Raw genomic sequence first — 26,969 nt, 5'->3', positions numbered from 1 at the left:
TCACTCAGTCATGAGGCCATGTCCCATGGTTCGCCAGTTGGGGGAAGGCTGGCGCAGCATCTTGTAGAGTGGCAAGCCATTACTTCAGATGTGTGGGTTCTGGAGATCATAACCCACGGCTACTGTCTTCCTTTTCGGCACAGACCTCGCGACAATCCACCGGGGAACCTCTCTTTGCAGAGTCCGAATCCGCTCCTTGCGCAGGAAATTCAAGCCCTGCTGGAGAAAGGCACCATAGAACTGGTGCCTGTAGCGGAGAGGAACATGGGATGGTATTCCCCTTATTTTTTGGTTTCGAAGAAAGACGGGGGATTGAGACCCATCATGGACTTGCGCGGTTTGAACAAACTCCTCAGGAAGGACAAGTTCAAGATGGTTACTCTCTCTCAAGTCCTCCAGGCCCTTCAGCTTCAGGACTGGTTGGTGTCACTCGACCTCAAGGATGCTTACTTCCATGTGCCGATCCATCCCAAGCACAGGAAGTACCTGAGGTTCGCGGTTGGCGACTCGCACTTTCAGTTTTGGGTCCTGCCGTTCGGATTGACCTCCGCCCGAGGGTTTTCACCAAGCTCATGGTGGTGGTGGCAGCGCATCTCAGGCAAGGGGGGGATTCACGTCTACCCCTACCTGGATGATTGGTTGATCAGGGGGTGCTCTCCCGAGCAAGTCCTGGATCACCTGTCCGTCACCTGCCACTCCCTTCACAGGCTGGGCTTCTCCCTCAATTTAAAGAAGTCCCGTTTGACGCCAACAGAGCGGCTCCAGTACATCGGAGCAGTGCTCGACACTTCCCTGGGGCAGTGTTTTCCTCCCCAGGTGAGGGCTCTTCACATTCAGCAGATGGTGCACGAGTTTCAGCATGCCCAGACTCTCCCAGTGTTAGAGTTCTTGAGGCTGCTCGGCCTCATGGCATCCTGCATTCTTCTGGTGCCAGAGGCTCGCCTGCGGATGAGATCTTTGCAGTGGGCGCTCAAGACGCAATGGTCGCAGTCCTCCGGCAGGATGTCGGACCCGGTTCAGGTGCCGCCCTCGGTCGCCCGGGACCTTCTGTGGTGGGCCGTCAAAGGCAACTTGATGAAACGGGCTCCTTTTTGGCTTCCCTGGCCGGAGGTGACGATCGTGACGGATGCATCCCTTACGGGTTCGGGAGCTCATGCCAACGGGCTGACAGTCAGCGGTCGTTGGTCTCCGTCGGAGTCCAGACTCCATATCAATCTGTTGGAGCTGAGGGCCGTCAGGCTAGCCCTGAAGGCTTTTCTGCCGACTGTGCGAGGAAAGGGTGTCCTGATCCTGACGGACAACACAGTGGCCATGCACTACCTCAACAAAAAGGGGGGGGCAGGGTCACTTCCTCTGTGCAGGGAGGCGATGCAGCTCGAGTTCTGGGCCAGCCAGCAGGAAGTTTCGATCTCGGCAGTTCATCTGGCCGGAGATGAAAACGTGACGGCGGACGCTCTGAGCAGGCAGAGCACGATCTCTCCCGAGTGGGAGTTGGCTCAGGAGATTCTCCTGGAGATCTTCGCCCTTTGGGGGACCCCTAAAGTGGATCTCTTCGCCTCCAGTGTCAACCGGAAGTGCGAAAGGTTTTGCTCGCGGGAATTTCCTCCAAAAGGAGCCTTGGGAGACGCGTTCGTGGTCGTTCCCGCTGCTGTACACGTTTCCTCCAGTCCCCGTCATCCCGCAAGTGCTGCGGAGGTTACGGAAGTTCGGTTCCCGGATGATCCTCATTGCTCTGGCGTGGGCTCGGAGGACCGGGTACCCGGACCTTCTCGACTTGTCCATCTGCCCTCCGCGTCGTCTTCCCTACCAAGACGATCTGCTCTCACGGGAGGGGGGTCAGGTTCTCCATCCAGAGGTCAGATCCCTCAACCTTCACGCTTGGCTTCTGAAAGGTTGAGGTATATGGATTGGGACCTCCCTGAAGACGTGATGGAGGTGTTGCTTCGGCCCGAAGGCCAGCAACAAAGTCTCTGTACCGTTGCCGTTGGCGTAAGTTCTGCGACTGGTGCCGAGTTCAGAATGTGGTTCCTTTTGCATGTGACATCCCCATGGTCCTGTCCTTTTTACTTTCTTTGGCCCACAGGGGCTTGCAAGTGGGTACCATTTAAAGGTTACCTGGCGGCGCTGTCCATCTTTAAGCGCTCGTTTGAAGAGTGTTCTTATTTTAAAATCCCTTTAATTTCACAGTTTCTGAAAGGGCTCACTAATTTGTTCACTCCGTCACCTTTCCTGGTGCCCGGTTGGGATTTAAACCTTGTTCTTAAGTTTCTTATGGGTGCTCCGTTTGAGCCTTTACATTCTTGCCCTTTGAGGCTGTTAACTCTGAAAACTGTGTTTTTAGTTGCGGTTACTTCCGCTCGCAGAGTGAGTGAGTTACAGGCACTTTCAGTAAAGCCACCCTTCACTGTATTTCACAAGGACAGGGTTGTCCTTAGAGTTTGTCCTTCTTTTCTTCCGAAGGTAGTGACGGAATTTCATTTGGCCCAGAAGGTTGTTCTTCCGGCATTCTATCCTCCTCCGCATCCTGGTAAGGAAGAGGAGAGGCTCCATAGGCTTGATCCTAGGAGAGCTTTAAGCTTTTATGTTTCACGCATGTCCCGGGTCAGAGTGGACGATCAACTCTTTATTGGTTACGCTGGAAAGCGTTTAGGGCAAGCTGTGACGAAACAGACTTTGTCTCGCTGGATTATTTTGGCCATCTCGGAGTGCTACCGCTTGGCGGGTAAGGACCCACCGGCTGGCTTGCGGGCCCATTCTACCAGGGGTATGGCTGCATCTACTGCCCTGCAGAGGGGTGTTCCTATTCGCAACATCTGTGATGCAGCCACCTGGGCTTCAGTACATACATTTGTACGTCACTATTCCCTTGATTCCATCCGAGCACAGGATCTGGCCTTTGGCAAGGCGGTCCTTTGCTCTGCTATTTGATTGACTATTCTAAATTTTGATTCTAAATTCTTTCCCTCCTCCTTGCTCTGGTAATGCTTTGGGAGTCTGTCATAGATATGGAATACGTCGGAGGACCCAATCCCCTCGAAGAACAAGTTACTTTCTTACCTGGTAACGTTCTTTCGATGGGATGGTCCGACGACGTATTCCATATCGCTCCCGCCCTGCCTTCCCCGCTGCAGAATTTCTTTTGCGATTGCAGCTTACGTTCCGCAAGGCTTTGTGTCTGACTGGCAGTTGACTAATGTCACACGTTCGGGGGGAAAAAACTACAACTGAGGCTATGGGCGTTGTGCGTCCTACTTATCACATCGGATGACGTCGGACGTCGGAGGAGGTCCTCGACAACGGCGCATCGATGTAGGACGCAGACGCCGAAAAAAGTTTCCGAAGCAGCACAGCTGTGGTGATTACATGTCATAGATATGGAATACGTCGTCGGACCATCCCATCGAAAGAACGTTACCAGGTAAGAAAGTAACTTGTTAATCTTAATGAAAAAGAGGAAACTTTCACTACACAATAATTCACAGAATAACAGGAAATCAACACCTTTATGGCAGAAGAAACATCGCTCAGACCTCAGTCAAAATGTGTGCCGACACTGCCAGAAAACAATGTTATCGATTTCAGAAAGCAATATGCAAAGACCTCAGACAAAACTATCTGACTAATAAAGGAAAACTACACCATAATTTAACCTTAAAAGAAAAACAGGTAATTGAAAAACTAGGACATTGTAACGAAAATGGCCAACAAAGGGAGCAATATTGTCTTGATGAATAGAACAGACTCTGTAAGGGAAGGAAAGTCACACCTGAACAATAAAGACTGGTATCAAAAACTATCCAACAACCCACTATCCGAAAGAATGGAGAGAAAAAAGTAAGAATTAGAATAATGAAGGTCTACTAAACGAAGAATTCCTATGCATGGATGTGACACCCCCTGTGATGGCAACAATATACTTCTTGACACAAACACATAAAAAATATAGCACTTTTCCATCCTGTCGTCCAATAATCAACAGCATAGGATCGCTAACAGAAATAATTTATCAATTCATAGATATCTATCTGCAACCCCTGGCAACTGGTCTAGCCTCTTTCCTAAGGGACACAAAGCATGTTATACAACAGTTAGAAATGATCCCATGGGAGAAAACTATATATTTGTGACCGTGGAGGTAGTTTCCCTATATAAGAGTATTGAGCATACAAAAGGAATTGCAAGTACAGAGTATTTTCTCAAGACAAGCTCAATCATGATTCTGGATATGCTAAAATTCACATTCAGCAACATCTTCATCTTTGACAATGGGATTTACTGCCAGCTGCAAGTTATGGCCTTGGGTGCAAAATTTGCCCCTTCGTACGCGAATTTGTTCAGGGGCTATTATGAATTGAAATACGCATGGCAACAGACCCTTCAATTAAGACAATAACATCTATTGGGGACGATTCATAGATGATGTGCTAATGAACTTGGATGGAGATAGATCAGGTCTCCTAAACTACGTGGAATATCTGAACTGCAATATTAAATTCACCATGAAAGACAGTAAAGAAAAGGTGGAATTTTTAGACTTGGAATTATCACCCTTGGAGATGAAAGTCATACAGCTTTATACTTCAAACCCAAATCATTTAAGTGTACTACATGCTCACAGTAACCCTCTGCACCACACAATCAATAATATTCCATATGGAGAAATAATCAGAATTAAAAGGAATTGTAGCACAAGTGAAACATTTCAAAAACATGTCAGGAGGACAAAGGAGAAATTTAGTCTAAGAGGGTATCAGCCCAAAACTTAGAAAAAAAGCAGTACAGAAAGCAGAGAAAATTCCGAGAAGCTATTTGCTAACTGATAAACCAAAAATAAACACAATGGCCAAAGTAAATTTCATCACGACGTACAGCAGTGATGTACGCATCACAAAAGGAATTCTAAAAAAAAAACACGAACATCCTCAAAACAGATGATACTTTAAGGAAACACTTGAATGTATACCCAACTATCATTTTTTGGAAAGCACCAACCATAAAACAACAAATAAGCCCGAGATCTCAGTAGTTTCTTTAATTTACCATCACCTACTGGAATGAATAAATGTGGAAACTAAATTATGCCCACAAATACTCAACGGAAAAAAGATTTGGTTCTACCGAATGGTAAAAGCAAATCCGGGTCCGTAAAACAAGACTGTTTGAACACTTGAGAGCCATAAAAAAATAAGGACCTCAGGTACCCCTTAGCAACACACTTCTGCATGGAACATAAAGATATGGAACTGGACCAAATTATATTCTTTGGACTAGAAGAAGTGGGAGTCCCAGCCAGAGGAGGTAACTGGGAACTACTACTGAGAAAAAAGGAAGCGAAATGGATTTGTCTTATGGATACCTGCGCTACAGGTTTGAATTCAGACCTTGAAATGTCGTATTGGTAATAACATAAGCGGCACACAGACCGGATTCAAGTTGATGATTTGTCACTCTTTTTCAATTTAATACATATGTATAACCAATACAGGAAACAATGTTATAGACTGTTACTCATAAATCTAGTATAATGATGAAATGCAAGGTAGAAAAATTACAATTAACATAGCATCATGAAGGAAAAAAACTATATAATGAGATGTAGAATTAACAGGTAGTTGGCATAAGAACTGTCAACAGATATCGTTTTGCAAATAGGAACTAATTACAGCTGCAGCTACAATTCCACAAAGAATTTGTAGTGAGTTATAAACATATCCCATGAATGTGCTCCCCACTAACCTACTTAGAGCACCTATTCATGCCACTGCCAGGTTTGGATAAGAAACAATTGCTGGGATAATATGAGCGCATTGAACAACAAACAAGTCTCCCTTATTTAAAATAAGGAAAGCGGCTTTCAAAATGGCAGCGGGACGCCGAGCGCGATGACGGCATCACGCTAAACTCGCGCGATGACGTCACACCGCTCGTTTATATAAAGAGGCCCAGTAGGAACCAAAACACAGCACGAATCGGCACTGAGGACAGTCGGATCCTTGCTAAAGACTAGGGTAAGACAAATGGACACGTCTTCCTCCACCTAATTTAGCTATTCTAGATAAGTAAGATTAGAATGCAAAATTCTATTTTAAGGGGTTAGCTAAAGTACAACTGAGGGATCTGAAAGTAAACAAAACTGAGCTCCAGACAACGATGCACTTTAAGATGGGACAAGAAATTTGTTTTGGAAATTGTAATTTGGGCTTCAGCACAAACCTGACAAATCAAGTTATGCAAATTGGTAAAATGGAGTTTTAAAATTTAGAACCATAATTTACAAGGGTAAATTTAATGAACATGTAGAATTGAACTCCACTATCAGCTCAATAAAGACAATGTTTTTTCTAAAGGTTACTGGATAACTGACAGGAAAACACAAAAAGTAGACAGAAAATAACTGAGAAACAGTTACAAAATTGCAAGAGGAGCTTAAAACGATGAATATGGTGAGTAATAAACAATGCATCCAAAAAAGTACAAATGAAACATGCATATGTCATGAATATTTAGAAATGTAATTATGAACAATGCTAAGGTTTTGTGAATGATTAGGTTTTTTGTTAGATTCTATCCTGATGAACCATGGTAACAAAACCATGGTGAAACGCATGTAGAGAGAAAACAAAGTGTGAGAGGTAACCAAGTGTGTGAGAAAAACAAAGTTTGAGAGAAAAAAATTAATAAAAACAAGCAAGAGCAAAACAAAGATGGATGGATTACTGTGATCATTGCTGCAGAAGCAACCACCCTAAAAATCAATACTCAAAATGAGTACCACCATTTGCTCAAAATAGGCTGATTAGCAGGGCCAATAGGATGGAAATATACACGCACATAGTTGCACACCAGATGCTTGGTTAGCACATTTTCAAATTTTGTATTAGGGGCTAGCTGCGTGAATTAAACCTCAGTTTATTCTCCAAGCTATCCCCTCATTTTAACGTATTGTTGCAGTATTGTGATGGGTTATGTAATTTGTATGTGCAATTCATGAAGAAACGAACAAATTGAGGTACACTATATTTGAAAGTACCAATCATGAAGAAATTAATTGACTTAGATAGAGGTATTTAAGAAAAATAAATGTATACAAGATCCAAACTGCCTTTTGAATTCTAAAAGCATTGAATTGCAGGGTTTAAGTACTTATGCTGGGAACAGTTTGTGTCTCTTATTTAGTTTTGCCCCTAGTTCCTGACATTAGTGGCTTGTCTCTTCCGTAAGCGGTTGAGAGTGAGGAGCAGTCATGCAGTGGTTGTGCAAAGCAGACCAGGCACACAGGACACTGGAGGAAGGGCAACCGAACCGCTCCTGCAGAGCCGCGCAGCCCAGGAGGTTGTGCATGATCCGTGGCAGACCTGCCACATGTGGAAGAACTCTTGTGGGAGAAATGGAGAACTTCAAGGGGATGGCGGTGGCACCCAGAGGTAGGTGGGAGCAAGCTCCTGGCGTGTTGGTCACAGGGGGTGGCGCAGCTGCCTGGCCCTTCAAGCAAAAGGCTCCCGGACACCCCCGCCATAACAATTTGTGAGAGAGAGGAGAGAGAAAGGGTGCTAATGTGAGAGTGGAGAGAGTGTGGGAGTAAGTGAGATACAGAAAAGGATGACAGATGGGTAGAGTTAAGGAGAAGGGATTGGGAGCGGGAAGATGGAGATGAAGAAAGACAAACATACGAGAGGGTGAGCTGGTGGTAGAGAAAAAAGAAGGTAGAGAAAAAAGAAGGGGAGATAGAAACAGAGAAACAGAAATAGTAACATGGGGAGAGAAAGAAAGACAAATTGGAGAAAAATAGTAACCGAGGTCGCGAGAGAGGTGAGAAAGAGCGACAAATGGAGGGAGAAACAGAGGAAGAAGGATAGAAAGACAGGAAAAGATAGACGGAAAGAACATAGGGAGGAGGAGGGGAAGATAATAAAACAGAAATAGCATCATAAGGAGAGAGGGAGAAGAGGGGACGGAAGGAAAGACCAGACTGACACGGGAGTCTTGTTGTTCCTTGTCACAGTACTCAAACTCTGAGGCCCCACGTCTTCATGACCAGGATGCCTTTTTTATTGCATTTTCCTTGCTTCTCCCCCTTGCTAATGCGGTACGATCACTGCTCCATGCCACACATTAGAAGTCTGGACCGCTGTACGCAGCTTCAAAGGTACATTGGCCCTCTGTGATAACCAGTTGTTCACCCCCGCTCTGCATACTGTAGAACTGTGGAATGGGTAGAGCAGAAACTTGTTTACAACCTAGTTGAAGACCAATCAGTTTTCTGGATAAATTACTATTCATTAATTGAGAACTTAATGTCAAGTCATGTGTTTACAAGGGTTCAGAATCAATAACGTGTGCCCAAGATCCTAAGGCTACACTGCAATGAATGTTCGTCTCCTAATACGGATTGCTTTCCTTTCTTCATCATGGAACACAAGAGCTTGGATTGTATTGATTACCCAAGATCGTAAGACTACACTCAATTTAAGCTATATACTTCTCATTGCGGATGTCTTGCCTTTCCTCTCCACAGGGCACAGGAGTTCAGATTATATATTTTGCCTAATGTCAAAATACTGCACACTGCAACTAATCCCTCCAACTCAGTGCTAACTGCTTTCCCTTACTCCCCAAAGAAGACCTCAGAATATGTACTCTTTGGTCAGGGTTATAGTTTTGGGAAGCGTTGCTCTCTTCTCTGACCAGAGCAGAAAGCATTTGCGTACATGAATAGAGGAGGTTAGATTATATTTGCGCCAAAGCGGCCTGGGCTCGCTGAGCAATTCTCACCTTAAAATATTATAAAGGTGGGCTGGACTTTGCTACATATGCTCTAGTTTGTATGATGCATCATGCTATTTATTTGTACTTAACACCTCAGACCTCCCAATATATTCAATTGGAATAAATGCTGACATGACCCTATACTCGAGTTAGTGACTTCGTCGACTGACCTCATCCCTGGGGTACGATTGATACCATAGAGCAGTGATATTCACTTTTATGTTGAGCCACCCCTGAGTAAAAATATTATTTCCAAGCCCTCCTTAGGTAAACATTATTGTTGCTGGCCTCTCCCCATCCCCCAGATGCCATATCTGCTTTTATTCTATCAAAAGCCGTCACCATAATACCTTTTTGAAGGGACTGTCACCCCTCCTGGACATCTTTGAGGCCCCCCTAAGGGCTAGCCCCACAGGTTGAAGACAGCTGCAGTAGAAACAACCTGCTGCGCCTGTCATAGATTAATCTTAAATAGTAACACCCTTCCTCTTATTTAGTCTGTTTTTCTATATCAAGGGTTCACAGTTTACAACTGAAGGAGGCACACTGTGAAATAGTGCAAAATGAGAATTGTTCAATTGGAAGATTGCTTTGAAAATGGATCCTTTATCATGTTGGCAAGATTTTGCAAACTGGGCACTTCATGCCTTAATATAGTGCTGTACTTTTGCGTTATGGGCAAAATAGCTACCAAGTTCTCCTCTTTCCCCCTTGAGCAAGCCACTACTACTGTCTGACAATATATCTTGAGGGCGGATAATTCCTCAAGGGCTACTTTTTCATTCTACAAAATAACGATGACTTGGTACAACTATGGCACTGGTGTAGCCAAAAAGCTTTGGCAATCTGCCTTAAATATTATCAAGGATGAGTAATGGACTAAATTCTGTACTCTGCTCAAGAGAATATCGTTAAACCACATAGATTTAGAGCCCTGCATTTCGATTTCCTCCACCAAACATATTACATTCCATTGAAAGTGCGCATGTTTGACCCTTCTACAGCAAGGGCAAGTCCCAAAAGTAAACAAGATTATGCCAACATTATACTGTTGGCCTTTTTGTCATCATGTTTCTGCCTTTGGGTCATCATCTACCACCACATTAGCCGACATAGTACAGGTACCCTTACAAGTTGCCCCATTGGGACTGATTAACAATGATTTCAGTGGGGTTTACCCATTGAAAAAGTGTGTGTGTGTGTGTCTCTGTCTGTCTGTCTCGCACCAAACATTTAGTTGATTATACAGCACGTGCTCAATGGATACATGATCTTGTGAGTGTTTACATTTATGAGATGCTTATCGTGAACTGTTGCATCCCTCCTTTCGTTCCAAGGACATTTGGTAATGCCTAAGACACCATCACCAAAAAACTGTGTGATAATGTGAACACCAATAAGAGGTGACTAGGTGTCTCTAACTCCATGAAGAGCAATGTTTAGCCTGATATCTGTGAAGAAGCCTCACCGATTTCCTGGAACATTGCATAGGTCACTGACTTGGGGATCCCGACCTACTAACATTAATTTTAAAGTGTGACAATTATTTTGTTGTAAATGTAGGGGGATATGTTAACTTTCACAAACCACCTGAAAAAGGATTGCAAGCTAGAAAATCAGGAGGCCTACAAATCTCATGTTGGACTGAAGTGTGCCAGAAAGCACAGATAGCCCACTTAAACACAAGACTTACTTTGGCGCTTGATATAACTTTCAAATAGAGACCAAGTCACAATTATAAATGTCTCTGCCAACTGTAGGAATCACATAGAGGTCTCAACACTTTTTACAGCACTTAGTCAGGAGGCAATCACACCATTGAAAAGTGTACCCGAGCATACATTCATCCTCTTTGGTAACATGAAAATAAAGTGTACGCACAGAAAACCAAGGCCTTTGAAGAAATCAGAAACCATGTGGTTTGATCAGGAATGTGCAAATGCCAAAGTGGAGATGAAAGAAGCAATTCAGTTAGGCCTAGAAGCATGCAATATTCGTGCCTTAAGAAAATGATACAAATGGCTTCTAATTGCAACAAAAACTAATCGTTGGCAGCAAATTGAAACGGCAGCAGTTCAAAACGATACAAAGACCTTTTGAAAATGTGTTGCCTAAAATGTAGGTCATTTTAAGACATGTAGTGATGCTAATATGTCAGAAGATGATTGGACAACCCATTTCTCAAACATTTTCAATGACTCGCCAGCAGATTCCCAAATACATTAAAACGAGACTGAGTGTGCTTCAACTATGGGAGGAGACTACTGTTGCCCCAAAAATAGCTATTGGTTTTTAAATGGTATTCCCAGAGAAGGAGTGTTTAGTGATTACCCAATGGAAGCAGATATCTGTAAGGGTCTTTTTACTTCAGAAAGAATTAACAAGGCAACCAACCACCTTGAAAGCGAAATAGCACCAGGGCAAAACATGATTCCTGCTGATTTAAGCATGGTTAATACTTCAGTGATCCAGCTATTCAAAGCCATTTTTCCCATTTTTGTAAGAAGCAGTATCTGTCCAACTTCTTTGTCAAACTAGATTGTCTCTTTGTATGAAAAACACCCTACTATCTTCATACATGCCTCTTAGCCAAAGGCATGGTGTTCTCTGCCATGGATCAAACCTTCATTTGCTAAAAACATGCATTTGTGTGACTTTTCTGGACTTTTTGTCTGCATTTGATTTTGTAGTAAGAGTGAGACTAAGAATTTAGAGAACTGTAATTGAAAAAAACCTTTTAGACTTCATAGCAATGCTTTTTCTCAAAGCTTTCTCTGCAGTTTCGCTTTAATTTCAGTGGAAAACCCAATAGGCCCATCAGGACGTCTAGAGGATGGAATAATACAGGACTGCTTTCTTGCTTCAGTTTTGTTGTACCTCTACACAAATGGCATGGTCTGATTTAGCTGCATTGTGCGGCGTACCGTATATAGCCGGAAAACCTGTACCCAAGTTGGTCTATCCCAATGGGTCAATGGTTATTTGCCAGGACCCAAAAGCCTTTAAAGCTCAATTGAAAGCAATATTCAACTACTGCAAATCAGATTCCTTAATACTGAACAAGGCCAAGTTGCAAATAATGGTCATAAACAAACAGGAGGAGGAATAAATATTGTTTTACATTGGATGACTAGTTAATCGAGCATGTAGATTATTTCAAATACCTAGGAGTCTGCACACTGTTCCTGGAAACCCCATATCACATCGGCTGTGGAAAAAAAGCTCAGGTAACAGCAAGAACTTTAAAGTTTGTAAGGAAAGCACAAAAACCATATTGGGCCGAACATAGAGAGCATATTACGAGCAAAAGTGGAAAAACATCTGCTTAGGAGCTGAAATGTAGAGACTGGATAGAAACACCATCAGAATAGGACTGAGAAAATTCTGGAAACGGCTCCTGCATCTGTCCCCGGGCTTCCCGACACCCGCCTTACAAGCTTAAGTATAATATTATTCACAGCAAAGAAGGGTGGCAGCCCTCTCAGCACGATATGCAGTTAAGACTAGCATTTTCAAAACATATTCTGGTGGACATGTCTTTGAAAGAACATTTCAAGCATTAATGCATATCAAATTACAGTACACAAATGGCAGAAGATTTGACTGCATTGGACGTCTAAGGGATTTTGAATCGAAACCTAAAAAGTGTACCTACTCATTGCTTATGAAACTGTAAACAAAGCAATACAATCGGAGCAAAGACCTTCTAGTTGAGTGATTGCCACTCATGAGCAATCCTGGCTGGCCAGACATTTATGGGACAAATTACCACCTGCAACCGTATTTGAGATCTATCGAAACCAAACCAGAAATGCCTTTTTTCTCCGGCAAGATCAGACAACCTAGCATTGGGTAATGAGATGAAACCGCTCTGCTGCCTCAATATGTAAGGTTTGCCGAGCAGAGGCCGAGACCCCAACACATTTTCTGCTGCAGTGCCCAGGCTATTTGTTTGTATTGTGGTATACCTATAAATATTGAATGTTTCACTAAATTCAATGAACATTAAAGCTTCACATTCAATATAGTACAACACTGATAAAAAAACGGTCACAATTAATCAGGATGACTACAACATTTATTGTGTCCATAAATTACATATAGATTTTTAAAACCAGAAACAAGAGATGAGGAAAGAACAAACTACCGATGACAATATATGTTTACTAAATATAATTGCAACCCCATGCAAGCATTGCTCTTAATTATCAATCAAGAACTATTTTTAAAAAGTTACATTTTTGTTCCATGTAAACGTTGATTTCCTAATTCTCTTTCTAAAACTACAGACTAGCGGCCCTTCTAAGGACATATGCCACAAACTCTAAGTTGAGGTCGATTTTAAAATCGATTAGGAATGCTTCTAAGAATGTCATTCTTTCTATCATAAAATCCGGGCACTCCATTGCTAAATGGCACAAGGTTGTAACATCATCTCAATGAAGGAAACAAAATGTCCTGTCTAGTCGAGGTACCGTGTCCCTAGCTCCCAAAATCTCATTGGTTTTTAGCAGATTCAGTTTTATTTTCAACAAAAAAAATCTCCAGTTAGCATCAGGGAATTTTGATAGATAATTAGGAAGCACCCTCCTGGGTTTACGATCTAAAATAATATAGTGATGTAAAGTATAGGACTTACCAGATTCAATTGTTTGAATCCAACAATGTACTTCCCAGAGCCTCCTTTTCACTTGTAAAGGATTTTCAATCAGTTAGTCTATCGAGATATCTAAGCTACCCAGGATTGAGAAACACTTTTTCCCAGGTGTTGAGAGACACTTGTATTATGTTTGAGTACCTGAAACAGCAGATACAATTAGTTTTCTAAAAAGTGATAGAATTTGCCACATCTCATAGCCCTAATAGATGACAGACCTAACTCAAAGTAAAAGATGACTTGTGCTTTTTGGGGACAGGGCTTGGGAAACAAGAGAAATATAATGGGGCCTATGAGGGTTGGTTTGACGCGCCACTGCCTCGCCCTTGACATAAGCCTGTCATTCGGAATGGGGTCCTGGAGAGAGTACAAATACTTGAATTCAACCCGTGATTTTAAGCTTATTAGCTTGGAGAGTTTGTTTTGTAGAGAGAGTTTACATAGCATCAAGTATGTTTTACCTGGTTAAGATGATTGCATTTTGTTTTTATTTATATTGTTCATATTGTATTAAATGGTTTTGTTTTCTAACGAAAGTCTGGAATAGCTGAAAAAGTATTAAATACAATCTTTAAAAAACATCTTTCATGCCTAAAACAAAATTTGAGAGAAACCTCCATAAAAGATGGATAGAATTTGGTTGGCATTACATTTGCTCTGGCGTGTGCCAGTGACTGGATAGACCTGCTGCCACTTTTAATTATTGTTAGGACTGCACCAAATGTCAAACGTTTTTTTAGGTCTGTGTTCCCTATCTTATACTTGTAAATGTTCTGATGTCTTATTGTATTATATTATTGTATTATATTATTTTAATATTTATTAGTATTAGTTTAAAAAAATAACCTTTTACCAAGTACAGCTGAAACCACATCAATTGATCATTATCATGTAAAACTTCAGCATTACAGAAGTTTAAACTAGTAACCAGGTTCACACATTCTATTTCCAGGCAAATCAATCAAAGAAAACAAAAGGAAAGGGAAGAAGAGAAAGAAAATGAAGGACGAAGCCCATATATGCAGTCGAAATGCATTAGTTTCCATCTAGACATGCTTGGTAAACTGTCAGTTATAGAGAGCTGCCAGATTCCTTTCATCCTAGCAGGGAAAATACTACTTTTAGGAAGTTTAATAATGCCAAGGTCAATGACCCGTTTTCTCCTACAATCAGTTTATCCCACCATTGGTCCTTAGTTAATGATAGAGAGGCATTGATAAAAGTGGCCAGCCATTTCTTTCTCATTTCAGTTATTGCCGGACATGTGAGGACCAAGTGTTGTACTGTTTCAGTTGTTGATTTGGAGGTACACAATCTACAAGCCAGATCTGCCCTGCTTCCATCCCTAACCCTCCAGGCACTCACAATTTCTCTGGTTGGGTAAGCATTTAGATGACCACACATGAACTGGGTGCGATGGTAACTGCTAGGGAATTTCACCAATTATTTGGGTAGTGAGTTAAGCGCACCTGCTTCCAAAAGGGTTTTCCCATAGCGCTTATAAAATGATCTATCATCTTAAGTTTGAATCCAGTCCATTGCCCACAGTTTCTGTTTTACTTTGCACGGATTGGTGATTAACATATCATCCATGGCATTAAGGCTCTTTAAAATTGCCATACAGATGTTCTCCCACTCCCGTAGTACGCCTTCAGTTCTGTCTGTAATCGCCTTCTGTAGTATCTCGATCTCTCAGCGGGGACGGTGTTCTACACTTTTGGAACAATGGTAGCGATTTCCACACAACCATTAAGTAAAGGGAGCTTAATCCCAGCTCCATTCTTACTGCTTGAATGGGCATTCCTCAAGGCAGGTTAAGGACCCGTTTCCAAAATAGGCCCTCGAACCACAGGCCAAATTGTTGCTGGGAGGGCAAAAAAAGCTTCAGCACCATAGGTGATTATCGGTACCACCTTCATTCTGTCAAATTGTATTAGGGGGAATAAGGTGAATTTCTTCTTAATGATCCCAGCCTGGTAAGCTAGCATCTTCATCTTGCTCTTTAAGATTGCCATTCTTGGAGCATCTGTGAAACTGTTAACACACATCCCCAAGTAGGTCATTAAACTAACCTGTAATAGCTTTGGGCCATTCATGTACCACAAGGATTTCTTCTTTCCTTTGGGCCCCCGATTCCAAGACGCAGGATTTTTCAATGTTACTCTTCAACCCATTCTCATGCACATAGGCCTGCAAAGCGTCCAGTTGTCTTTGTAATCCAATCTGGGTCTGGTCAATATGAACCAGGTCATCTGCATAACTAAGCCTATCCAAGGGAGAGCCTGCTATTTTTGGACGGAAGCTTCTTACGTTCATTAATGCCTTGTTAATGTCGCATATAAACAGGCTGAAGAGGGTAGGGGTTAACGCACACCTGCTTAAGGCCCTTCATAGTTGGAATTGGGTTAGAAAGCAGCAATTCCCATCCAATTTTACTTGCAACAAGGTCTGAGTAGAGATCTTTAATGGCTTCTAACAGATCTTCCAGACACATCCATTTCTCCAATTTAGACCATATAGTTTTACGGTTTATTGTATCGAAGGCCTGGGCAAGGTCTATAAAGGCTAGTTAGATCTTAGTGCCTTTCTCTCTTTTGTACGATTTTTCAGGATGTTTAACAAACACATTAAGAGCTGTGCCCACTCTTTTCACAAAGCTAAGATTGTCTGATGTCGTAGTGTCCCCCTTCCAAGCTCCAATTCGTGCAACCTTGTAATGTTAGGGTCGCAAAATTCTTTCCTGCCACATCCAGCAGGGCAATAGGCCTATAGTTGGATGGCATAGTCCTGTTGTCCTTTTTGAAAATGGGGACAATGATTGAAGTTTTCCACGAGGCTGCTACCGTCTTGACTTTCATGATGTGATCAAAAAGGACCCACAGAAATGAGGTCCACAACTCGGGATTTCTTTTTAAGCATAGCATTAGACATCCGGGCCAGGGGCCATGGAGTTGCTAGCTTTGTTGATGTGACAGAGGATCTCTTCCCTAGTTTTGAAGGTCCACCCCCACTAATCCGGGAGCATCTTTTTCCCAAGATGGGGGTCCATCGACTGAAACATTAATTGTATTATCTAAATGTATAAAGAGGTGTAATAAAAAAATAAATAATACAAAGTGCTACTTAATGCAGTTGGGATAAAAACAGACACCCAGAACACCACTTTGTGCAAAATGCAATACCAAACAAGTTCAATTGTTATAGGTATTGATTTTTTTAAAATATTGTTGCCGTTTTTTTTAATTGAGTGCATTACATTTCTGCTTCACCATTTCCATGTCTCACATTTATCAAGCATTACTTTTTAAAAAAAAATCAAAAATGTAATACATTCGAAGGATAGTTATTGCAAAATATTGCCACTGGATCTTTAAAATCACCAGTTTAGTTCCCAACCACTTATCACTTGCATTTTACCCCATTTTGAGACCTGCTTCAGAATACATCTTGCCCCAAACTGGAAAAAGTAGCAATCTCCCTGTGATGTGGCCTAAGCAGCATAGCTTTAGGGACTATTGAATGGATTAAGGCTTTTTAATATATTCTCTAACCACTCTGTTATGCAGCAAAAAAGTGGAAAAAGGCCTTAGTGTACCAAGCAGCATGGGAACAAAAGGCACGCCTCAAATGAACTTTCAACACCTCTATCCCTAGCTTACTCGGATGCATTAGCTACCACAAAATACTGACACTATATAACTGAGCTTCCACTGTTTGCAATTTTCTCTTATCACAGCCCCCGTACATTGAGCTGCGTTAGATGGCTAAAGCACCCAGCCAAGTACCGGAAAGTACTGCTTTGCCGCAAGTTCTGCCCTGCTGTGGAATACTCATCTGATGCTTACGATCCTTTTATCTGCTACTGAGGTGATTGCATATAAAGACTTTTCTTCCAAGGGTATTGGGACTCTACAAATGTATTAATTTACTTTTAGTTTGTTTATAGATCAGATTGTATACTTAAATAATTCTGGCCACGCCCCCACCTGTCTCCGTCTACTTAACCAGAAGCCAAGCGCACCAGCGCGCGCGCGCGCGCGCGCGCGCACACAGCTAGCCAAGTACCGGAAAGTACCCCTTTGCAGCTTTGCCGCGGGATTACAGCAAGGGGTGATTCCGGTTGCTTCTAGAGTAAGTCCCTTTTTCTTTTTTTTGCTTGTTCAATAGATGCCTAACGGCAAGTGGGCTTCGAAACTAGCGCGTACCACCCTGTTTTTGCAAACTACTGTCAGCAAAACAACCAAATGCGGATTTTGGGTTTTTTGATGGGCGATTGTAGCAAGGTCGTCCGCTCCCATAAAGAACACACAAGTCTCTCAGCACGAACCGCTTGGAGACCCACCTTTTGGTCCGTGAATTGTAAGTATACCGGATTCTATTTGAACCGCTGGCTTCGAAGGCCCTCCCTGTCTGTTTAGAGACTACCGACACAGAAGTAAATCATAGGAATGCAGTTCAAGCAGCCGCTCGTGTGGCTGTGAATGTGAATGAGCTGTTGCCCGCTTTACAGCAGACTTGGTTCTGCCCCGACTTGCATCCCTACATTAAAGGACGAAGCAACTCAAATTGCTTCAACTGTCCCCATTCTATATGAACAGGATGAGCAAATTGCTCTTAACACAAGTCCGTCTGCCATCTCGTCATCTTTCAATTGCAGCAATTTCTCTAAAGCAGCCGTGATTCAGTTAGGTTTGAACGGCTCAGGTTTCCCATCTTGCGGAGAGATAAATAACCTATCCCAATCGCCCATTTTATTTGCTAATGTATCCCAAGAGGAGTCGGTCCTAACTTTCTTAGGCAGCTCCGGCCCCTCGAAAACCAAATGCCCACAATCCTTATGTCCCCATTCCTATAGCACAATCTGTACGACCAGACTTAGTTTGAGACCCTTGATCTCAAATTAAATATGCACAAAATAAATAAGATACTGGAATGGCAATTATCTTATAATACATTAACAGAAAAAAACACTTGCTCTGATCTTACACATCCAAAAGAGAAAACTCTATTGATCAGGATAATCATAATAAAACACCCCAAAAAAATTGAAAGACAAAAGTTAACCTAACTATGTTGGGCAGCGTTTTACTTTTTTTTGTTTTATTATTTTTTACAAAATAATTCAGCCAGCTGAGCCAGATGTTCAAGAATGTGCATTAATTAGCAACCTCACATCGGAGCCCAATAAACTAGCTTATACGATTTTTCACTGCTCCCAATAAAAGTAAAAACAAAAGAAACGTATCCCAAATGACACAAGAAAGAAAAACTAAAAATTGCAAAATGCTGCAGTTGCTAACAAATTCTGCGACAAAACATTTTTTAAGTCAATTCATCTTCCCAATAAAGATTCAATTAAAGCATCGGAAGCGTTGCTAAGAAAATACTCCCAAATAACCCAATCAAAAAAAATAGAACGAACCCCAGAATCAAAAATACCCTACCCTATTCCCTGCTTGATGAACTGATCATAGCAGCTTCGGAATTACAAGAAGCTGGAACTAATAGAAAAGCTACTAAAACAATTGTGCCTCAAGTACCGGATAACAATCAAGAAACACATGCACTACAAGCAGAAAAAATAAATATAGATCTTAGATGCTAAGAAATTAGAAAAGCAGTTGACGACTATATGGCTTCTCAGAAGATCCAAATCCCCTTCCCCCTTATTAAGACAACCACCAAAGTTGAACTAGTGCATAATATAAGTCATCCGATGCTTGTAATAAAAAGATGACATGGCTACGGCCTGATGAACAATTAGTGGGTAGAAGACACGCCGTAACATGGGCTGATAAAGCTAACTCTATAGAAAGAGTGACTGCGAGAGATGAACCAAATGGCCCGATTTTAGATAATCGGCTATATACCATAGCCGATAGGCAAGACGACATTAGAACCGCAATTGAAAATTAAATGATTGCACAGAAGAAATTGCCACCATCTTCTAATCTGCAACAACCTGATTCTACAAGTTGTTTGCATGATTCGGAGCTCATACATATTGAAAAGCAGATGATGCACGCTCAGATTTCTCCAACGAAACTGACAAAATTCTTACATGCGAGTGCAATGAATTCAATTAAGAATAGAAAACTCACAAGGAGTCCATCAACTTAAACACAAAAGCAATAATTATTCTATTATCATAAGATGCCAAGCTACTCCCTATCCCACTTACGATCTGAACAGAGTAAGTATCTTGGGAATGTTTGCCAACATACCCAATTTAGAAGATATTAGCTCAGTCGATATTGACCAAATCTAATTCATTGATGAAAGAAACCTGTCAGATTGAGAATATAGCTGATATCCAGAGTGGTGCTTAATGCAATCTGGTTAGCTAAGGCAGAATTATTTGCTTTGGGATTTGAGATTACAAAATGCTCAATCCTTGATTACCAACACCAATACTCGTCCCTTGACAAAGTGCTTGCTGGAAGTTATAATACAACAAATCTTACAAATACTTATGGTAATCTTGATACTTCTAAGGATCAAACAGTCTGCTTATGTTAAAAAAACGAATACGTAACTAGTGATAAACATACCTACACTATCTGTGACCTTAGCGAGTTGGAACAATAGAGGTTTCAAGCACTTGATGAGTATTCCAGAGAAAAACCTAGACAAATATGATAGTTACTCTTCAAGAAACATGCCTATCTTAAACCCCCCTCATGGAATAATTATAACGTACTCTTGCATGCAGCTAAGCAAGCCAATAAGGGAAGGCCCATGTCCGGATTGCTAATAGAAATGAACATTAGCTCTGGTATTGCAATTGAGCTGTGGGCCACTCCCAACTTCTTCATGCAGCTGGCCAAAATAACAATGTTGATAATTTTGCCTTAGCACCTATTGGAACCCATCTGGTATATCTGACGAACCATTTTTCAAAGACCTAAATATGCTCTTTGACTTGATTAGTCTTGCCACTTGTATATCTCACACCATCCTTGACAGAGATCTAAATTTACATTGTTTAGACAAGCCGGGAGCTCAGATTGATACGAGGCTAATGCAATGGGAAAAGCTCATAAAATAAAATATGATAAAGGTCAACCGTGCTTTACACAGTGATATTCCTCTGCAAAAAACATGGAAGAGAGGTCTGCTCATTGAAATTGAGTACAAATATGTTGATCCAATGCTATTCTCCCTTGCAGACCAATTTCAAGTAATTCAGTCAAGTGAAAGAGACCATGAATGATTAACTTTAAAGTGGAAGATAGTTGTAAAATCGACAAACTGTATCCACAACAAATTTCAAGGTATTCGAACTCTAAATAATAGCCAAAACAGTTTTCGTTGGTCGGAAGGTTCTCTAGGAAAATGTTATGAGTCACTGACACAGTTTTAGTAAATCGTGAAAGAACTATGTGAATAAGGATTTCGAATATAGTGACTTATTACAACTATATCGAAACTGTCCATTCAAAAAATGGTAAGTTTTAAAACTATGCACATATTTGACCCCATAGTAAAGGAAAGAAAAGCACTATTTCGGCATAAGAACATTGCCTTGTTACTCCCAACAGGTCTTGCATGGTCTGTTCTTAAATGAATGAAGACTAAATATAGAAACTGGTTGCGCGCGTAAAGCGATCTTATTACAAAACAATGGCGAATAAATGCTAAAGTTGATGCGTAACAAGAATTCTGCCCAAATCTGGGCCCTAATAAATCGTGCAAAATCTGATTCACAATTAGCAATTCAAATCAATGGTGCCTCTGAGCAACAATGGGTGATTCATTTTTCTGAATTATATGCCCTTCCAGAAGCCACATCAAACAATTGTTGCCTGCCCACAAGCGAGCGCTTTCATCTACAATTTACTAAAGATAATATCCTATATTTCATAAATAAGGGCAGTCGCACAAGGGCTCCTGGGCCCGACAGACTCACAAATGCTATGCCTAACCAGTTCCCGGAAGCCTGGGCTGCAATCCTTTTAACTTATTTTCATATATAAATTGGAAACGGATACCAAAATCTTGGTGACATTCCATAATGATTTGCGATCAATTATAGACCGATTGCTCATCTTGACGCGCCCGGCAACATTTTTGCTCGAATCATTCTCAGGGAACTGAATGAATGGACTCTACACTCTAATAATCGTGATCCATTTCAAACAGGATTCGTGGCGAGCCTAGGTACGGCAATAAATATAACCACTTTGAGTGCGATCAAGGCGCACTGTCTTTCTCAGAGGCAACCGTTATGTTTGTCCTTCGTTGATTTTCAGACTGCATTCCACTCCATAGATTGTTATTGAGAAAAAAAACACTTTTACCCCTCTTCACCTATGATTTTAATTGATTTACTACTCTCTGGCACTTCTATGCAAGATGGGCTCTTGACAGCCTCTTTTCCAACATAGAGGCCTCAAGCAAGGGTGCATATTGGCCTCTACCATTTTTTACTTCTTTATTCTGGATTTGTGACCATCACATCTGATGCTCCCAAGCTAGGTTCTCAGCAGATCGCCTGGCTACTGTACGCTGATGACTTTGTGCTATTATCAAAAACACCAAGGGGTCTCCAGAGGTTATTAGATGGATTGGGCTCATATGCAGATAAGAATCATATCACAATTAACTTAGGAAAAAACAAATTATGGAATGTTGTAAAGTCAGCAGTGCGGAAATTGAAATCATTTACATGGACACTGCAAGGTATGTAGTACAACAGTATAAATATTTAGGTGTTATAAATAATCAGCACAATGATCATTTATATTTTAGTATTGAGTGTGAACTCACTACGGTTAGTTCGCAAGCTAAAGCATTACTTTATAAATTTGGCAAATTCACATATAGCTCTGTGATGTTATATTACAATCAAAAAGCAGTGCCCATCTTAACATATGGTGCTAAAACAAAACCAATTTGCGACCATTCATTCTGGGACAGAATAGAGGGCACATTCTGGCCAAAGGTCTTTAATTTGCCCAAATGCATACCAATTTCTATGATGCACTTTAAATTGGGTGCACTGTCTCTTTGTAATATACTCATGGAAGCTATGCTCTTTGCTAAGGAAATGTTTGTTACCGTATAAATCAAACAATCTTTTGTGCATATTAGCTGCTTATCCTTTGACATCTAAACAAGGATTCCCATGGAAATGGAGAAACTTTACCCTGAACATTTTATCTGATGCTGCGGTTTCGATTTAACTTCTGTTGCAAAACCCTGTATGTGCCCAACTGAAGCTGTATCAGTATGATTGGATACTTACCCAAAACAAATGTAATTATGTTGATTTCAACTCTACTCTATTTGGTCACAAGAAGTTCCGCTTTATGTCGGAATACTTGAACAAATGCCCCTCCCCTCAATTTAGAAACCAATATTTGAGTTTTCGATGTAACCTTTGGCCCATGAGCGATATCTTGGCCAGATGTGGAATCATCAATAAGGATGAAATCTGTCGGTTTTGCACAAAAGAAGCACAGAAAGAAACACTGCAGCATCTGATGGTTGAATGCACATCGCTATTACAAAAACCTTTATTTTAAACAGCTGTTTAATGATTATCAAATTATGTTGATTAGTGAAGCTTGGCAAAATATATTTTCTACAGGTATAACTTCAGTTAGAATAGCTACTATTCAATTCTTAGAATCCCTTGAATTAAATGAGAATGACAAAGTGAATAAGACTCAGAAAGGGCAGTAATTCAACTAGTTACTGTAATAATTCCTCTGTATGCACCGGTATTCAGATATAATAAGGGACGCACATGTTCTCAAATGTAGTTTTTTTTATATGCATGTAATCTTGACAGCATGTTGTGTATAAATTACATGTCCTTGTTTTCTACAATGGATCACACTACCCTAAAAACTTTGTAATATATATTTCATATGAAATTTTATACTGCTACATGGAACTTCCTTTAGTGTTTTTTAGTATATTATTTTAAAACGTAAATAGTCTTTTATAAGGTCTAGTGAAATTTTCAAAAGTTTGAGATGTTCTTTGATGTTTTTATGGATGTAACTATTTAGATGAATTTGTAAAAAAAAAAAAAGTTTCTTTTTGAATGCGAACAATGTGTGAAATTAATTATGTAACACAATTGTAAGTATAATTTAAAATTGAAAGGTTGAATTTCATTCAGCCAAACAATAAAAAAAAATGTAAAAGCACTTTATCCAGACCTAGAAAAGGATTTGTTTAACTTTGGGGTCCACATAGCAAAGGCTCCTTCTTGCAATCAATTGTAACAAGAAAAGCTGTTCCATTTGGTTCAACGGAGGCTGAAGTGTCAAAACATCTCACAGACATCGGTATGAACGAATCTCCCATAACAGCAGTTGATTTTTATTTACCTGAATTTGAGAAGAAAACCAGATACTTTGACCAAATTAAATCCTTGGCTCACCTGGCTGAACAACCTAAATCTCTTACTCTCGACAAGGTGGGTTTTTAGAGAGTCTCTGTAATTATCTAAAACCCGCTCTCCTGAGCTCATCTGATTTATATTACAATTAAGATTCGACATCTTACAGGCCCTGGTGAGCACCGGTGCTTGGAGAGATATTCCTAGGGAACAGCGGTTATGTAGATACTGCTCAAAATATGTCAAAACAGCACGCCATGTCTTGACTCAATGTATCTCTGAGCTCATTCTAGAAGAAGGGCGATATCAAATTCCGCAACATCGGATCTTACCAATTTCTTTTGCAATATATTTTCTGCAGAATCACTGGTCACAGCCCCAGATGCGCTCCATGTTTGGCAGATTGGAAGTCAAATTGATTGCTTCTTAAATTCTATTCAACCAATTTTCTTTAATGTGTAGGATAGAAGTACTGGGTGGAAGGAATTACAGGGGCCATAGACATCGACATTGCCAACGGCTGTTTATTGGCCTCTGTACTATGGAGTGGGCCCGGCACTGCATGTCTGCAGCAGTGTCAAACTCTGCTTGCTGCTACATACCCAGCTCCCTTATCTGTTGTTCAACAAGAACCCTAAGAGTTCAGTCCAGGGTTCCCAAAATATGCTACAATTAACAAGCCAGTACAATGTAGTCAGTAAAATAATTTGAATGCTGCTACCCCTGAAGTTGAAAATTGGCCCCAACTTTGAAAGCTGCATTACACATATATTTAAACATTCTACCCATCACTGGATGTTTTTGTATAGCTAGCACCATCGTTGCGTAAAGAGAAGAAACGGACAAAAACACCCAGACTTGCTATAACAGTAAACATTTAAGCACTCTTCAAGAAAGCCTTCGCATTTGCTGGTTGATTCTCTCACTCAAAATAGCAATAGTCATGTGATGAGTTTTGAGGCACTCCATCAGGCCAAGGCAAATGTCTCCTCCATTTAGTGACATCTCTTTAGATAGATGTTGGCGCTTAACATTTGAGAAGTCTGACTAAAATAATTTGTTTCTTGTGTGTCCTTATTAGTTTAACTGTGTTTAATTTCTTCTCGATAACTAATGGGTTACTAACAAGTATGAATGATAAAATCAGCACCCTGAAATGGCACATTTTGCAATGCTTTATTGAGTTGTCAACACAATGCATCCATTTTTCCAGGTATCCTTTACACTGAACGAAGATCTTGCAAGTATTCATGATACTACTGGAAAGCTTGCATCAGTCAGCGCACCCAGAGACCATCCGTTTGTATTACAAAGTGTGGGAGGACAGATGTTAACTGTGTTTACAGAATGCTCATCAGGTAAGGTACATTGATAATCTTGTGTTGGCGTAATCCAAGCGCTCGATCACTACAATGTTTTTTGCTGTGGTGTTGTACTGGAAGTATAAGCAGCATGTTTGTATTGTTGGAGAGCTTCAGAAATCAAGGCGGCAATGTCTTATATTTGCTTAAAAGAATAGTTGCTAAGTGTTAGCATAAACATATACAAAATTGTATATGTATGTAATTGATTTATATGGTGCAAACCTAGCTAAAAAACGAGGCATCGCTGTACAAGCATGGGATGCTACAGAGACAATGGGAAGAGGGGGAGTGAATGGTGCCCTGCCATCGGTCAGCGCAGTTTATTTTTAAGCGCACAGCCATTGCCTTCTTGAAGTGGTGGAGGTATGGAGATTTTATTTTTATTTATTTATTTTTAAGCTAGACAGGCTATGGCAGTGTAGCAGGAGATTGCTTGCATTCTAGTTTTACCGTTCTCGTGTTTCTTTATATGTATTCTGAATAGGAATAGACTGTTGTAGCTCTGGCCTCCTGAGATAGGGAATTGCTTTGGAAGGTTTATGGGGCAGACTTGAAGGTAGGGCCCCAGACAACATATTCATGTGAGTGTTTTACTACCCATCTCTTTGAGTTGGGAGTAAAAACATAATTTCCCTCTGGGTATTTTGCTAAGGAGTAAACATACACTTAACTAAAACGCATCTTTGTAATCCATACGTTTTTGCATGTAGTATTTCATGCACATTAGGATGCATTTTTACCTTAAAGTTCCTTTTCATATCAGGCAATAATAACATTAAACAAAGCTTCTTCATTTGGCACTCCACTGTTGTGGTATATTTGAGCTGAACATATCTTTGGAGCTGTGTGTGAAGCGGTAGGGAGCAGGATCCGGTATGTCATTTTATTACCTTTTCTTGGGATCACTTTTACCCCCAGTTTTATTTTTGGTGGTAGCCAGCAAGGCTTCCGTGAGAGTGTGATCGATATGGTTGCATTTCTTCAGTCCTTTTGAAGCATGCTGTGGTGTGCAAGGCTAGGGCTGGTATACCTGAGGGCATTGCCACCATCCAGGTGGGAGAGCGTTGGGGCTTGAATGATGGGTCTGAATTCTGAGGTGGCATATAGGGCTTGATTCTGAGTAGAAGGCAGATCTTATAAAATATTATTTCTGTCTACTTAATGCTGTATGTTGTGAAATGGAGGCTTCAGTCTGGTGATGCTGAGGGACTTACCTTGCAGATTATGGAGGGAAAGCAGCCAACCAGGTCAGGACTTGTATGCGTTAGATGGCATTCCTAGGGGAATCAGCTTTTTGTTTGGTTGAGGTTTAGATAGACATTTGACATCCAGCCTTGAATCAGGGAGGCTGTGTTTCAGTTGTCATCAGCAGTTCCCCTACCGGTGGAGTTGGGTGTCGTCCGTATACTGGTGGATTATGTTGTCTAGGTTAGCAGGAAGTGTCCTGAATTGCGCAATTTGTTAAGCTTGAAGGTGACTTTGTTGGAGATGGATGCTCATGGCACTTGAGGGGTCACTGGGCATTGTTGGGATGTGCAGGTTCCCATTCAGATGCGCTACGGATAATTGGTGAGGTAAGAGTTAAGGTGAAGAATTGAGTTAGTCCAATGCGGACTAGGCAAGTGTGCTATAAATTGTTGTCAACTGCAGTTGAGAAACAAAACAAAACCTGAAGTCTGATGGCAGGCTCTAAATGGATGTCCATATCAAGAAGTTGGAGAAGGCTAATGATTGTTCATAGGTGCGATTTGAGATCATCCCCTTAGAAATAGTATTTAAATGAAGAGATGTCACCATCTTGTTTAATATTTCTGCAAATTTTTCATTT

General features: G+C 41.1%; 1 protein-coding gene across 1 annotated transcript in view; it reads left to right on the top strand.

Moving 5' to 3' along the window:
• The window catches only part of GTF2F2 (general transcription factor IIF subunit 2), a 1,410,422-nt gene that overhangs the window by 389,402 nt on the left and 994,051 nt on the right, over positions 1-26,969 (top strand). Inside the window, exon 4 of the mRNA XM_069639167.1 lies at positions 24,991-25,135. Coding sequence (XP_069495268.1) covers positions 24,991-25,135 — 145 coding nt within the window. The remainder of the gene's footprint in view (positions 1-24,990; positions 25,136-26,969) is intronic.

Source organism: Ambystoma mexicanum, chromosome 7q (assembly GCF_040938575.1).
Source record: "Ambystoma mexicanum isolate Mex_15411 chromosome 7q, UKY_AmexF1_1, whole genome shotgun sequence".
Lineage (NCBI taxonomy): Eukaryota > Metazoa > Chordata > Amphibia > Caudata > Ambystomatidae > Ambystoma > Ambystoma mexicanum.
The sequence above is the reverse complement of the archived record's forward strand: the minus strand, read 5'-3'. Positions and strand labels throughout refer to the sequence as shown.